Source organism: Stenella coeruleoalba (assembly GCF_951394435.1).
Source record: "Stenella coeruleoalba genome assembly, chromosome: 5".
In the NCBI taxonomy this organism is placed as follows: domain Eukaryota; kingdom Metazoa; phylum Chordata; class Mammalia; order Artiodactyla; family Delphinidae; genus Stenella; species Stenella coeruleoalba.
The window spans coordinates 30,351,202-30,366,448 of record NC_137150.1 but is presented as its reverse complement, the minus strand read 5'-3'; the positions used below and the strand labels follow the sequence as shown (position 1 = coordinate 30,366,448).

The following is a 15,247-nucleotide window of genomic DNA, read 5'->3' as shown; positions in this document are numbered from 1 at the left end:
CCGCCTGCTGATGCAGGGGACACGGGTTTGTGCCCCAGTCCGGGAACATCCCACATGCCGCGGAGTGGCTGGGCCCATGAGCCATGGCCGCTAAGCCTGCGCGTCCGGAGCCTGTGCTCCGCAACGGGAGAGGCCACAACAGTGAGAGGCCCGCGTACCGCAAAAAAAAAAAAAAATCTCATTCGTATATTGATTACATGATGAAATTATAATATTTTAGGTATACTAGGTTAAATAAATTATATTATTAAAGTTAATTTCACCCACTTCTTATAATCTACTAGAAAATATTAAATTACAGATGTAGCTCAAGTCACATTTGTTAGACAATGCCATTCTATTCTAATACTATAACCACAGTAATCCTTATATTACAAATTTACTCCAACACTTATTTTCTTCTTTCTTTGATCTCTAATCTCCAATGACTCTCATAACCATCAAGTTAAAGTTCAAAGTCCTCAGCACAGCAAGTAATGCTATCAATTATTACCTGTTCGGTCATCTACCACACCAGCTCCCTATTTATAGGCTACTATCTTCCCATACTGACCAATTTAAAATTGCTTGAAAATATCATTATTTCATGCATTCATCCTGTTTAGCTGATAGATCCTGGCTCTTCCTAACAAGTCTTGTTTCTGTGCTCACTCTTTGGAAAAACAGGTGTCTTCCCTATGGCAGGTATGTGCATGAGCACTTGTGTGTGCATATGAAGAGGGGAAGGGGGAATGTTATTTTTCTTTATTGAGTAACACATTCCCATGGCTAAAAATTCAAAAGGTAATTAAAGTTACACAATGAAAACTTGCCCACTCTTACTCTCAAGCCTTAGGAAAGAAGATTGGTTCTTTCAACCAAAATTATTCATTCCTATGTGTCATTCCAGAGACATTTAAACATATTTAAAAAATACACATGACAAAAATTAAAGAAGACGTAGATAAAGTGAAACCCATCCCATGTTCATAGGTTGGAAGACTTAATATCATTAAGATATTAATACTACCTAAAGTGATCTTTCTACAGATTCATTGCAGTCTCTATCAAAATGCATACGACCATTTCTGCAGAAACAGAAAAATCCATTCTGTAATTCATAAGGAATCTCAAAGGACTCCAAGTAGCCAAAATAATCTTGAAAAAAGAACAACATTGAAGGACTCACACATTCTGATTCCAAATCTTACTACAAAGCTAGAGTAATCAAAACAGTGTGGTACTGGTATAAAGATACACAGACCAATGAAACAGAATAGAGAGCCCAGAAATAAACCCTCACATGTATGATTAAATAATTTTTGACAAGGGTACCAAGACCATTCAATGGGGAAAGAGTAAAAATGAAACCCACAGAATGAGAGAAAATATCTGTAAATCATATATCTGATAAGATATTAATATCCAGAATACAAAGAGAACTAAAACACAACAACAAAACAACCTGATTCAAAAATGGTCAAAGAGGACTTCCCTGGTGGCACAGTGGTTAAGAATCCGCCTGCCAACGCAGGGGACATGGGTTTGATCCCAGGCCCGGGAAGATCCTACATGCCATGGGGCAACTAAGCCTGTGTGCCACATCTACTGAGACCATGCACCACAACTACTGAATCTCATGCACCCTAGAGCTCACGCGCTGCAACTACTGAAGCCCGCGTGCCTAGAGCCCATACTCTGCAACAAGAGAAACCACCGCAATGAGAAGCCCACACACCACAACAGAGAGTAGCCCCCACTCACCGCAACTAGAGAAAGCCCGCACACAGCAACGAAGACCCAACGCAGCCAAAAATAAACTTTTTTTAAAAAATGGGCAAAGGACTTGAATAGACATTTCTACCAAGAAGATATGCAAATGGCCAATAAGCATGTGAAAAGATGCTAAACATCTAATAATTAGGAGAAATGCAAATCAAAACTACGAGATGCCATCTCACACCTATTAGGATGGCTACTATCAAAAAAAAGAGTAAAGTCTAGGCAAGGTTGTGAAGAAACTGGAACTCGTATGCACTGTTGATAGGAATGTAAATGGTACAGCTGTTGTATAAAACAGTATGGCAGTTCCTCAAAAATTAAAAATAGAATTAATCATATGACCACCAATAACACATCTAGGTATGTACCCAAAAGAATTGAAAGCAGGATCTCAAAGATATTTGTACACCCTTATTCACAGCAACACCGTTCACAATAGCTAAAACTTGGTAGTAACCCAAGTGTCCATCGGTGGATGAATGGATAAGCAAATGTGGAATATAGATACAATGGAATATCATTTAGCCTTAAAAAGGAAGGAAATTCTGGGATCTCAAGAACATTATGCTAGGTGAAATAAGGTAGTCACAAAAAAGACAAACACTGTATGATTCCACTTACATAAAGTACTTAGTCAAAATCATAAGGGACAGAAACTAGAATGGTGATTGCCAGGGGCTGTGGGGAGTGGAGAATGAGTAGTTACTGTTTAATGCGTGTACAGTTTCAGTTTTAAAAGATGAAGAAAGTTATGGAGATGGGTGGTGGTGAGGACTGAATATGAATGTATTTAATGCCATTGAACTGTACACTTAAAAACGTAACTTGGTAAATCACACGTGTATTTCACCGAATTAAAAAAATTTTTTGAAAAAAAATGCACATATATTTCCATGTATATATTATATTTTATGTTATGTATGCACAGTTATGCACCATTCTATTTTCACTATCAACATATTTTATACTTAATCTATAGCGAAGACCTACAGAATGTCTTGACTTTTCCGAAAGCTGCAGTGTTCCATTACATAAATATACATTAACTTATTTAGCCATTAACCTATTGATAAACATTTATTTTGTTTTGGATCATTTACTATTACAAATAATGCTGCAACAAGTAAGCTTGTGCACATGTAGGAATGTTTGCATGTGTCATAGACACATACATCATTACACATATTTAGTACATATATAGCAAGAACTAAACTCCATGAATAAAGAGAAAATAAACCATAATTCTCAATCCTGGGAGCCTATTAGCACTGGTTATAAAGGGTGAATAAGAAGGTAAAAAAATCCACTTGATCTTATCTAGGGTCTAACTGTATTTTATCCCATTATCCAAGAATGATTTTTCCTATTACAGACCTATACAGTAATATACAGTAAAGATGCCGAAAGATAAACCAAAAAGCTGATGTTCAGAAAAACTGTGCCCAAGAAAAAGAGTAAGGAAGAGGAAAGGTCACAGCATAACAGAATATATGCAATCTTTAGCTTACACCCAAGGGACACAATTTTTCAGTCCTGATAATAATAATTCTCTCAGAAAACAGGTATACTTATTCCATTAAATAAAATAACACATTTGTATAGAGATTGGGGGCAGTGCTGTAAGGGGGATTTGAAAACTAAGAACTGTGACAGTTATTTCAAAGGGTAAAAATATATACATTACTCTTTAGTTACTTGTGACTTTCCAGGCTCCCTTCGCTACACTTTTTGTGCTACAAAGGTCAGGACACCTGTAGATGTAGTCTCCTTCCTGGACAAAGGAACCATGGTGCTCTCAAATGAAAGAAAAGGGTGATGTTCTGTATCAAACTTGCTTGTTGGACCAGTTTTGAGTTTGTGCCACCTTAAGAACTGAGTCATAGTGACCAGTGTGAAATACTAACTCATTTGTGGTTTTGATTTGCATTTCTGTAGCAATTAGCAATGTTGAACATCTTTTCATGTGCCTGTTGGCCATCTGTATGTCTTCTTTGGAAAAATATCCATTCAAGTCTTCTGTCCATTTTTTTGATTGAGCTGTTTGTTTTTACAATATTGAGTTGTATGAGCTGTTTGTATATTTTGGGTATTAACCCCCTGTTGGTCACATCATTCGCAAATATTTTCTCCTGTTCCTAGGTTGTCTTTTCATTTTGTTGATGGTTTCCTTCCCCGTGCAAAAGCTTTTAAGTTTGATTAGGCCCCATTTGTTTATCTTTCCTTTTATTTCTTTTGCCTTGGGGGACTGATCTAAGAAAACATTGTTACAATTTATGTCTGAGAATGTTTTGCCTGTGTCCTCTTCTAGGAGATTTATGGTGTCATGTCTTATATTTAGGTCTTTAAAACAGTTTTTAGTTTATTCTTGCACACAGTGTAAGAGTATTCTAATTTCATTGATTTACATAGTTGTCCAGCTTTCCCAACACCACTTGTTGAAGAGGTGGTGTTTATCTTTTTTCCGTTGTATATTCTTGCCTCCTTTGTCATAGATTCCTTGACCATAAGCATGTGGATTTATTTTTGGGTTCTCTATTCTGTTCCATTGATCTATAATGCCAGTTTTTGTGCCAATACCACACTGTTTTGGTTACTGTAGCTTTGTAGTATAGTCTGAAGTCTGAAAGGGTTATGCCTCCAGCTTTGTTCTTTTTCCTCAGGACTGCTTTGGCGATTCTGGGCCTTTTGTGGTTCCATATAAATTTCAGGACTATTTGTTCTAGTTCTATGAAAATGTTATGGGCATTTTGATACGGATTACATTAAATCTGTAGATTGCTTTGGGTAGTATGGACATTTTAACAGTATTAATTCTTCCAATCTAAAAGCATGGATACCTTTCAATTTCTTTGAATCATCTTCAATTTCTTTCATCAATGTCTTATTGTTTTCAGCATATAGGTCTTTCAACTCCTTGGTTAAGTTTACTCCTAGGTATTTTTTGACACAATTTTAAATGGGAGTGTTTTTTCACTTTCTCTTTCTGACATTTCATTCTTAGTGTAAAGAAATGCAACACAATACCTCACACTGGTCAAAATGGCTATCATCAAAAAGTCTAGAAATAGTAAATGCTGGAGAGGATCTAGAGAAAAGAGAATGCTCCTACACTGTTGATGGGAATGTAAATCAGTACAGCCACCATGGAAAACAGTATGGAGGTTCCTTAAGAAAATTAAAAATACAGCTACCATATGATCCAGCAATCCCACTCCTGGGTATATATCCAGAAAAAATGAAAACTCCAATTCGAAAAGATACGTGCACCCCAATGTTCACAGCAGCACTATTTACAATAGCCAAGACATGCAAACAACACAAGTATCCATCAACAGTCAGACTGGCTTAAGAAGACGTAATATACATATACAATGGAATATTACTTAGCCATACAAAGAATGAAATACTGAAATTTGCAGCAACATGGATGGACCCAAAGAATATTAAATTTAGTGAAATAAGTCAAACAAGAAAAATATTATATGATATCACTTCTATGTGGAATCTAAAAAATAATACAAATGCATCAATATACAAAACAGAAACAGACTCACAGACATAGAAAACAAACATGGTTACCAAAGGGGAAAGGGAGGGGAGAAGGGATAAATTAGGAGTATGGAATTAACAGATACAAACTACTAAAACAGATAAACAACAAGGATTTACTGCACAGCACAAGGAACTATATTTAATATCTTATAATAACCTATAATGGAAAATAATCTGAAATATATAATCTGAATCTCTTTGCTGTACACCTGAAACTAACACAATAGTGTAGATCAACTATGCTCCAATTTAAATAAATTAATAGCAAAAAAAAAAAAAAAACCAGAAAAACTGAGCCTTTGTCTTAATTGGTAGGTTACTAATGCCTTAGTAACCTAGCCAGTAACCCAGTTCCTCTGGAGCTAGAGTTCTGTCCATTATCAGTTCGTCTCAGGGACAACTAGCTCTAGCCCAGATGTAGCTCAGCACAGATCTTTGTATGCTCACTCATCCTAGAGATATAGTCTCCCTGGTAGAACATGATCAGCTTACTCCATCTACCCCAACTACTACCTGCCTAGGAAATCTTTCCTCCACTAACAGAAAGCGGATCTCTTCCCTAATATGTGCCTCAACTTAGGAAGACAATAATACAGACTCCTATAAAGTGAGGCCTAAAGAAAGGAACTTGGGAAATGTAAAAGGGACTGATGTACAAGACATTGTGAAATAAAAATTCATGAGATTCGGAATCTCATTACATATAGGAGAGACGGGGAAGGGACTTGGGATGAGGAAATTAAATAGTGACTCACATTTTAATTCTAGATTCCTGGAAAAATTATGGTATCTTTTAGCAAAATTAAGGAAGTCAGAACTAAACTCTAGTTAAATGAAAAATTTTCAAAATAAAACAAGCTAATTGACAGAGAAGAGGAGATACAAGTCCAACTGATAAATATATTTCCAAAAGGGATCATAAAAGTATGTAGGTTTAAGCCACAAAAATTATTTTAAGAAGAGATTTCTATTTCTTAGAAAAATAAAAATAGAAAAAGTGGTATGGAAAATGACCAACAGACAATTCGGAACACAAATGACCAATATTTCAGAACATACTGATGAAATGTTACAGTACTTAAAAATTAGAAAATATTTAACAATCAGTGTACTCAATTCAACTTACTATAAAACAGGTAATGCCATATATTTTGCTGCGTAAAAGGCAACGCTACACATCAAAAACTTTCAAAACATATGGCATATCTTTTGAGTAATCAATTCTACTTTTAAGAATTTAGGATAAAAAGTATCTATGGCTCTAGAGCAAAATTTATTTTTGAGATATAAGTTTATGTCAGCATGGTTTAAATCAGTGAAGAATTTTTAACATAAGTGTTCAACAATGGAGACTATTTAAATAAATAATTTCACACAGAATACTATGTAGCCATTAAAATTATGTAAAATATATAAATGATATCATGAAAATCATGATTATAAACAAAAGTACCAAGTAATTTAGAATATCCAATTTTTATAAATTCACCTGTTAACCTCTCCTTCTGATACTCATTGTTAATATTTTGTTGTGTATGCTATCCTCCATCTTCTATGTGTATGAATACACAGACATAAAAGTAAAAATTGTACCTCTTTTTATTTACCCTTCTTACTCAGCCTACATAAATATGAAAGTTAAATAATGCTAAGAATATAAGTGCTGGTTCTCACTTAAATAGAATAAAGAGAACAAAACCCTTAATAAAACATTAAACGAGAGACTAAAGATGGGTTAGCTTACAGATGTGCTGATTTGCATGGCAACTAAATGCAACATGAAATCCTGGACTGGATTCTAAACCAAGGGAAAAAAATATTTTTTCTTTTGCTTAGGGCATTATTAGGACAGCAGGCAAAATCTGAATGAAGTATATGTACATAAGGTCAGTATTATATCAATATTATTTTCCTGATTTTCAAACATGTACTGTTGTTGTGTAGAATATCTTTGATTTTATGAAAATGCATACTAAAGCATTAAGAGTAAAGTGGCTTCGTGTCTGCAACTTTCAAAAATAATAATTGGTATCAAATATAAATTTTTATATATAAATATATATTTACATTTATGTGTCTGTGTATACATAGACAGAAAAAAATATGATAAAGCAAATGTAGTAACATGCTAACATTTGGACAATCTGCATGAAGAATCTGCATAGGAATTCTTTGCAGAATTCTTGGAATTCTTCTGTGTATGAAATTATTTCAAAATAAAAAGAATTTTAAACACTTGAGGGTAAAAAGAGTGATGATTTAACAAAATTAAACACCATTCATTCATTCAATAAACGCTTACTGAAAGTTGAACACTACTATACAGCAGTAAACAAACCAGATAAAAATCCCTGCCTTCATGCAGCTTACCTTCTAGTAGGGGGAGACAGACAAAAAGCAAACAAGTAAAGGTATACTACGTTAGATGGCAATAAGTACTATAGAGAAAGGGGAAAACACACACACACACACACACACACACACACACACACACACACACGGAGGAAGGGGACAGTAAGTCCCTTTGGGTAGGAGGGAAGATACGCAATTCTAGATACCATCCACAGGGAGGCCCCAGTGAGAAGATGACACAGGGCCCTGAGACAAGGAGCACACCTCGTAAGTTTCAGCAAAGGCACATGATGGTGGCTGAATCCAGTGTTGTAGTAAAAAATGACTGATGCAATTTGCAAATCAATTAGACAGGATGTGTTGATAGTCTAGATATAGGCTGAGAAAGAAAGACTCAAAGATGACTACAAGATTTATAGCTGAGCAGCCAGAAGCACGAAGCTGCCATTATGGAAAAGGGGTGAGCAGGGGATAGGAAGCTTGAAAGTTTGGGTATTTTTAACATCCTGGGCCCATTAAATATCTAAATGAAGATTCTCAATGGGCAGTGAATATGAGTCTGGAGTCCAGGGGTAAAGTCCAAGCTGGAGACAAAATCTGGGTGACATAAGCTTACAGATGGTGTTTAAAGTCATGAGATTGGACATCACCAAGGGAGTACTGTGTAGACAGAGAAATAATGTCCATTATTTGCTAATACAATCACAGGGGTAGAATAAACATGATACTATATAGTGTTTGTTTAGAGATCAATAATCATTTGGATAGAGAGCCACAATAATAACAAATATGAATTAGGACATCTGCAAAATAAGAGTGGTTTAATAAGAAACAAACCTCTCTGAAGTAACAGTATACTGAAAAGAAATACCAAAGATGAGATGTCTCCTAAGAATTTAGAAATAGAGAAAATAATACTGTGCAAAACAGAGGTCCTTATATTATTTGTTTTCATTTGACTGAGTAAATTAATAAAACCAGAGATCCATGAAGTCCTCTTAACAAGTATGAACAATATTAAAATAGCTAAACAAAGAGTGTATCAGTCAAAACTTAGAATTGTTCAAAATGGAGCCAGTTAATAGAAAATGTCCAAGCAATCTTCAGAACAGGTACTGTGGAATAACTCAAATATGATCATTCTGACAATTATACCTCTCAATTTTAATTAACAGCTTGGCATTTTGGCATTCTTGAGGAAAGTTTGGGAGGTAGGTTATCAATTGAAATCCTAGCTTTGCTACTTATGCAATGTTGTGACCTTATGCAAAATACCACTTTCTATTTTTGCTTTCTACTTTGTAAACTGCATATAAGACCTATTTCCTAGTATTGGTGTGAAGATTAAATGACATAAAAAGCTTCAGCTCAGTACGAACCCCAGAGCAGAAACTCAGGAAGTTCTGTTGTTTCCAAGATCAAGAAATAGGTCTGAGTCAGTTGGAAGTATAGCTAGCCATGTGAACTAATGAGTGTGAAAATATAGACTAAAGTCTAATACAAGTCTCTAGAATGCTACTATCCTATGCAGGCTGACATTTTTTCAATTGTATAAACATGGGATGAACATGTACTATTTACCTGCTAGATTATGTAGTAGCAATTTCACTAAAAATAAAATCTAATTTCTAACCAGAAAAGAGCTAAGCGTTTGGATACACAGACTCCTTTGCATCAGGAAAGCAAAATATTACAAAGATACAGCTGTAGACAAGTCAAAATTAAATAGGTTATAAAAAATAATACAATAGCCTGCTGAAGGGGTGATAAATTCTCTTTAAGGGAAAAAAAAAGGTTTTCTTCAAGAAGACAGCACTTAATCTGAATCTTCAAGTGAAGAATTTTAATTGGAGGGCAACAAATTCAAGTAAGCAATCATGTAGGCAGTTTATTTTACAACCTTCAAGCAACTTTAGTCTTATTTCCAATTTGGTACCTATAAACTATGAATCCTAGAGAAAGCAATGCAACTCACCTATAGTCTTAGAAAAATCACATACTAGCAAGGGGAACTAAAATAGTCTTCAGCTTCTAAGTACAAGACTTTTTCACTTTTCCCAAAATGTTTTTTAAGGAACACTATACCACCAAATACTTCTAAAAATTAAGAAGGATTATAAAGAGTGACTATATGTCTTTTCCTCCACTATTTTTCTCCCTTTAAATAAAGGTGGAGGATAAAAGCAAGTGTAGAGAAAACTGTAGAAGTCATCCTTCTATCCGTTTTGTTGTTGTTGTTAGATTGTCCTGGAAAAGTAAAAGTCACGGAGTTTCACTGAAGCTAATTGAAGACTGTGGCAAACAGATAAATACTGATAGAACAGCAATAACATAAAAAAAAATTTTAAGTCACTACAAAGGACATATATATATAAGAACTGGTTAAATAACATAACCATCAATTGCAATAAGTAGATCATGATTCAAACTACAAACTGTATTTTTTAAAAGATAATATTTATGAAATGATTATAAACTTTAAATGTGTTAATCAGTGATGTTACTAAAATACTGTTATCTTGCATTATGATAATGATATTGGAGTGATGTTTAAAAAAGAGAGAAAGCAAGCCCTTATCTTTTAGGATATATTCTGAAATATTTAAAGATGGAATTATGTCTAGAATGACCTTCAAAATAACATGGGAAAGAAAGACTGGCCATGACTTGGTAACTGCTAGGTAAGAGTTATATGGAGGGTTTATTATACTGTCATGCCTCCTAGAGAAGGAGGCTAAAATTTTTCATAATAAATTTTATAAAATAAAATTTTAAAACTATGAATAGCAAATCCCACCATAAAGGTGAGTGTAACATAGTACAAGCCTTAACCCAATGACACATTGATACTACTGTCTCTGACAGTTTATACCACCTTCAATTAAATGACGACTTGTGTATTCAGATTACATAAAGATATACCTCAAAGTAAGGATACCTAGAGCTTTTCTAAATTTCTCAATCATGTATAAATGAGAATATATTCTGACACTGGACCCAAATACTACCAAAATGCATACTTAGCAGCTCACAGGAAATCTGAGTTGCATCTAAAAATAAAAGGCAAAGAAATCATAACTAACTACACCTCATTCCATGTTGATCATCTTCTCAATGCCTTCACATGGACCACCATTTATTTACAAGAGAAGCATGGAAAGCAGAAAAGATAATTAATTTCCTTTTTCTAACCACTACTAAGCCAATTTATGAAGCAAAGTTTCCAAGAATTTCTGATGTGTCAGTGAGATTTGAAAAAGTGTTAACAATACTAGAATTAACAACTCATATCAAGCCCCTTTACTTGGTAACCGTTAAAGGAACAAAGACGACAAGTATATACATACTGGAGGCCGGCCAGGTCGACCCCTTTTTCTTTTTCCTTTGACCTCTGTTTCTTCAAGTTCACTGCCAGCATCAGAATGGGCAGTAGTTTCATTAGTTGAATCCCTAGAAAATATGATATATTATTTTAGTGAACAAATTAATAATATATACATATTTATAATGCAGCTCTGTTCCACTGGTTTCCTTACCTCCTGCTATATGTACACATATGGCTGATTAGAAGTGGTTTATACTTCCACTTTCAGAAAAAATCTTTAGCAAATTGAAAATGTTACCCTCCCTGCTAATATCACATAACACTGAATAAAATGATTCCCCAAATAGAGAAATACAGACAAGGAAATGACTGTGGAAATGGCAGCTGCTATACAACATATAAATGCAAAATAACAATTGCAAAAGACTAATTCTTCAATATAAAAAAGACAAAAGCTTGGGAGAAATTTTATTTATTTTATAAAATAATAAAAGTGTGCTGGTCAATGTTTAACAACTGGCTCTTCAAAAAATATATGCATAAATTATTAGAAATGTTAACAATATAAAGGATGCATAGCATGCAACTTACAAAGAATAATAAAATGCACAATATTCTTTATTGTAAATTCTATCCAGCTAATTGATTCATATAAAATGATTTTGATAATTTTGCCAAACTCTTGTATCCCTAGCTAACCTATGGTTGCAACTGATGAACAAATAGGGTTTTGACATGAAAGACAGTTGATATCTTTGTTCACTTTAATGAATAGAATGCAAATGAAATGACAAAGACATTTGTGGGAACTTCACTAATTGGTCAATGTTGGGAGCAACATTTTTACTGAACGGAATACATAATAGTTCTCGAACACTAGAAGGATACGTCCTCAATTTTTTGTGGTATCATAATGTAATGACTATAGACTTGATACACCTTTAAGTTTAATCTGTTATTAACAATTTCTCCATCACTTTATTGAGTCCACAAACAACAAAACAATAAACTGAGCCCTGATGTGTAGCGTTTGCTGATTTTCATAATGTGAATGCTCCCCCCGCAGCCAAATTCAAACTACCAAAGTGACATCACCAAATACAGAGTTGAGAAGTAATTAACAGTAGCAGTACACTACTAAAAAGTATTTCCACCATACATACAATAATAGGTGTAAATAAAAACCTCAAGAACACAGAAAATAGTAGGATGTAAAATAATTAGGAAATGATGAGTTTTGAGTATTTATTACTTTTGTTTTTAACATGATTTAATTAATTTTAAGTTTGCATAATTTAACTTTTTATAATGGCTATGTTATACTGAACGAGGTCACAAAATTCCTGGAAATTTAATATTCAGCTCTCCAGGCCAGTACAGGCTGGCCCCAGCATGGCACTAAAAAGGTATAGATAGTATTAACAAAAACATCCTCACTGAGTTCTACATTACTAACTGTATAAAGGATCTGCATAAAACTGCAAATAGCAGGAAGGGTACAAAGCAAATAGAAGTAAGGGTAAGCTCAACTCACAACTTACTGAAACTGCACCACTGAAGGCTCTTAGTTCCATTCCCTCCTTGTGTTGATTCCTCAAAGCTCATTTCATTACTGTTTGCTCTTCTCCCTTTAAACTACCCTCTCTTGGAGAGCTCATCCACTCGATGTGTAACTTTTATGCAAATGACTTCAGTATATTATCACAGATCTAACTATCTGTAATTCAAGATTTTCAACTGCACATGTAACATGCTTCTTTGCATGCCACCTCAAATTCACCAAATAACACATATAAAATTAAGTCCAATTCTGACTATTTCTAGCTCTCTGTTCATGGTAATACCACTGGTTAACTGATTTAGTAAGTTAATGCCCAAGTGTGCTTTGTTATATAAATTTGTTATTGTCTTACTCAAATTCCTATAATCACATCAGTCTTCCTTTTGTGCCATCAGTTAAAGTCCTCCTGAGTTGTCCTCTGTATACTAACTCAGTCTCTCATTCTTTTCATGATTATTACCATAATCACAACTTCCTGAATTAATCACAACTTATCTCCCTGCTTCTACTATTCCCCTTGTCCAAGACACTCTACACACTACTGTCACTAATATTCTCATATCATGTTCCTTCTCTGCTTGCAAATCTTCAAAGGTAATCTGGTATTTAAAACTATAAGTAATATTGATCTAGTCCAAGGGTCAGCAAACATTTTCTTAAAGGGCTATATAATAAATATTTTAGGCTTAGGGGTCTTAATGGCTCTGTATCTACTACTCAACTCTGGGACCATAGCATGAATGCAGCCATAGATAAAACGTAAATGAATGGATGTTGCTGTGGTCCAGTAATATTTATAAAAACAGGCTTCTGAGGGCTTCCCTGGTGGCGCAGTGGTTGAGAGTCTGCCTGCCGATGCAGGGGACATGGGTTCGTGCCCCTGTCCGGGAAGAGCCCACAGCTGGGCCTGTGAGCCATGGCCACTGAGCCTCCGCGTCTGGAGCCTGTGCTCCTCAACGGGAGAGGCCACAACAGTGAGAGGCCCGCGTACCGCCAAAAAAAAAAACAGGCTTCTGAGCCACTATCAGTAAGTTTTTCAATCACTGATCTAGTTGATCTTATTCATTTCTACTAAAGAACAATAAATCATTCTGCTTTTTCTCCTCACTACAGTCCAAATAGACTGTTTAACATATACTGTGTGCTGGTTTATATACATTATCTAGAATAAATATGCACAAAACCTTGTAAGAAAACATACTGCTGTCCCAATTTTACAGATGAGGAAACAAAAGATCTGGAAACTTGATCATCTTGTCCATATTTACACAACTAGCAAGTGGCAGGGTCCACTTAGATCTCAAGGTAAACGTGAATTCTCTATCTCCACAGCAGGATACTAGAATGCAAATAATATGTTTTGTATTTCTCTTACGTGGACAGAATACCCTAGTGCTTTTGATGCTTACTGAAATCTCCAGGCAACTACGAAAGCAGGTTGGTTCCATCATATAATATGTGACCCATCAGTGAAATTAATTTAACCTTGAGCAATATAGTTTACTGACAAAAGAAAAAAGTACAATTGTCTTCTAATTCCGCAAACTTCAGCCAGCTTAGAAGGTGACAGCTATTACCAACAGATAACTAACATACTCCAATTAGTATATATATGTACATTTATTTGTTTATTAGAATCTGATACATAAATTTTTGTTTTTTAATTTCAAGCAAGAGAAGATATAAGAATACAAGGAAGAGTTTCACTTCACCATACCCTAACTCTGAACCTCAATCTGCAGAACAAGATTATTTACAGTTTCATCAATACTCTGTCATAAATATTTATGTTCTGGTACATATATACATAAATACAAAACAATGTATTTTAATTTTTAAAATTTAAATTAATAGGGATTTTCCATACAAATACATAGGATTCCTGAATGGTACTCCATAATACATTCCCTATCTATGAGCACTTAGATTGTCTCTACTTTTAAGCTATCACAAACAGAGATGTAACAACTGTCCTTGCACATTAATTCTAATTAATTCTTATTACACATCAACAAATCTCTCTCTAGATTAGACAGAGAATGCTGGAGTATGCAAATTCAAACGTCAACCAACTGCTCTACAAAAAGCACATTTATAAGACTATCGGACATAAAAGAAGAGAATGGAAGAATCAGATCGAACCTTATAAATGATTTTTTTTGCTCCCTAAAACTCTCTAAATTCTGTCTTCCTCTCTCCATTTCCTCTGTAATCATTTTAGTTCAAGTTGTTATCATCCCTGGCCTGGACACTGCAACACCTTTCACCTAATAGGACTCCTTGCTTCTTCTGTTGCCACTTCCAATCTAATCGCTATACTGTACTAACAGTGATTTTCATAGTGTATATCTTATTATATATATATATATCCCATGCTTAAAACCCTACAGTGGTTTCCTACTGCTTCTAGGGGATAAAAACCTCAAAATTCTTAATATAAGACCTACCAGGTCCCTGTATGATACAGCCCTACCCTACTTGCAATCTTTATTTCACACCACTCTCCATCCTCAATCCTGAAAAAAGAAAAATAACAAACAGCTTTATTTCAGTCCCTCAAACATACCATGATTCCTCCTACCTCAGGGTCTTTGCACATGCCATTCCTTAAGTCTGGAATTAACACCCTGATCCCTTCTTCTTCCCCCAAATTCCCTCCACTTCAGGTTTAAGAATCATGTCTCTTCCTTAGAAAA

The 15,247-nt window shown here is 34.7% G+C and overlaps 1 protein-coding gene across 5 annotated transcripts in view; it reads right to left on the bottom strand.

The window, feature by feature from the left end:
- The window catches only part of STAG1 (STAG1 cohesin complex component), a gene marked incomplete at its 3' end in the record, with an annotated part of 426,886 nt that overhangs the window by 284,935 nt on the left and 126,704 nt on the right, over positions 1-15,247 (bottom strand). For 3 of the 5 annotated variants that reach the window (XM_079922183.1, XM_079922181.1, XM_079922182.1), the window contains exon 3: positions 11,013-11,115. In XM_079922183.1, the coding sequence (XP_079778309.1) occupies positions 11,013-11,115 (103 nt within the window). Of the gene's footprint in view, positions 1-11,012; positions 11,116-15,247 lie in introns of those variants that run through there. The other 2 variants (XM_079922185.1, XM_079922184.1) reach the window with 1 other exon arrangement.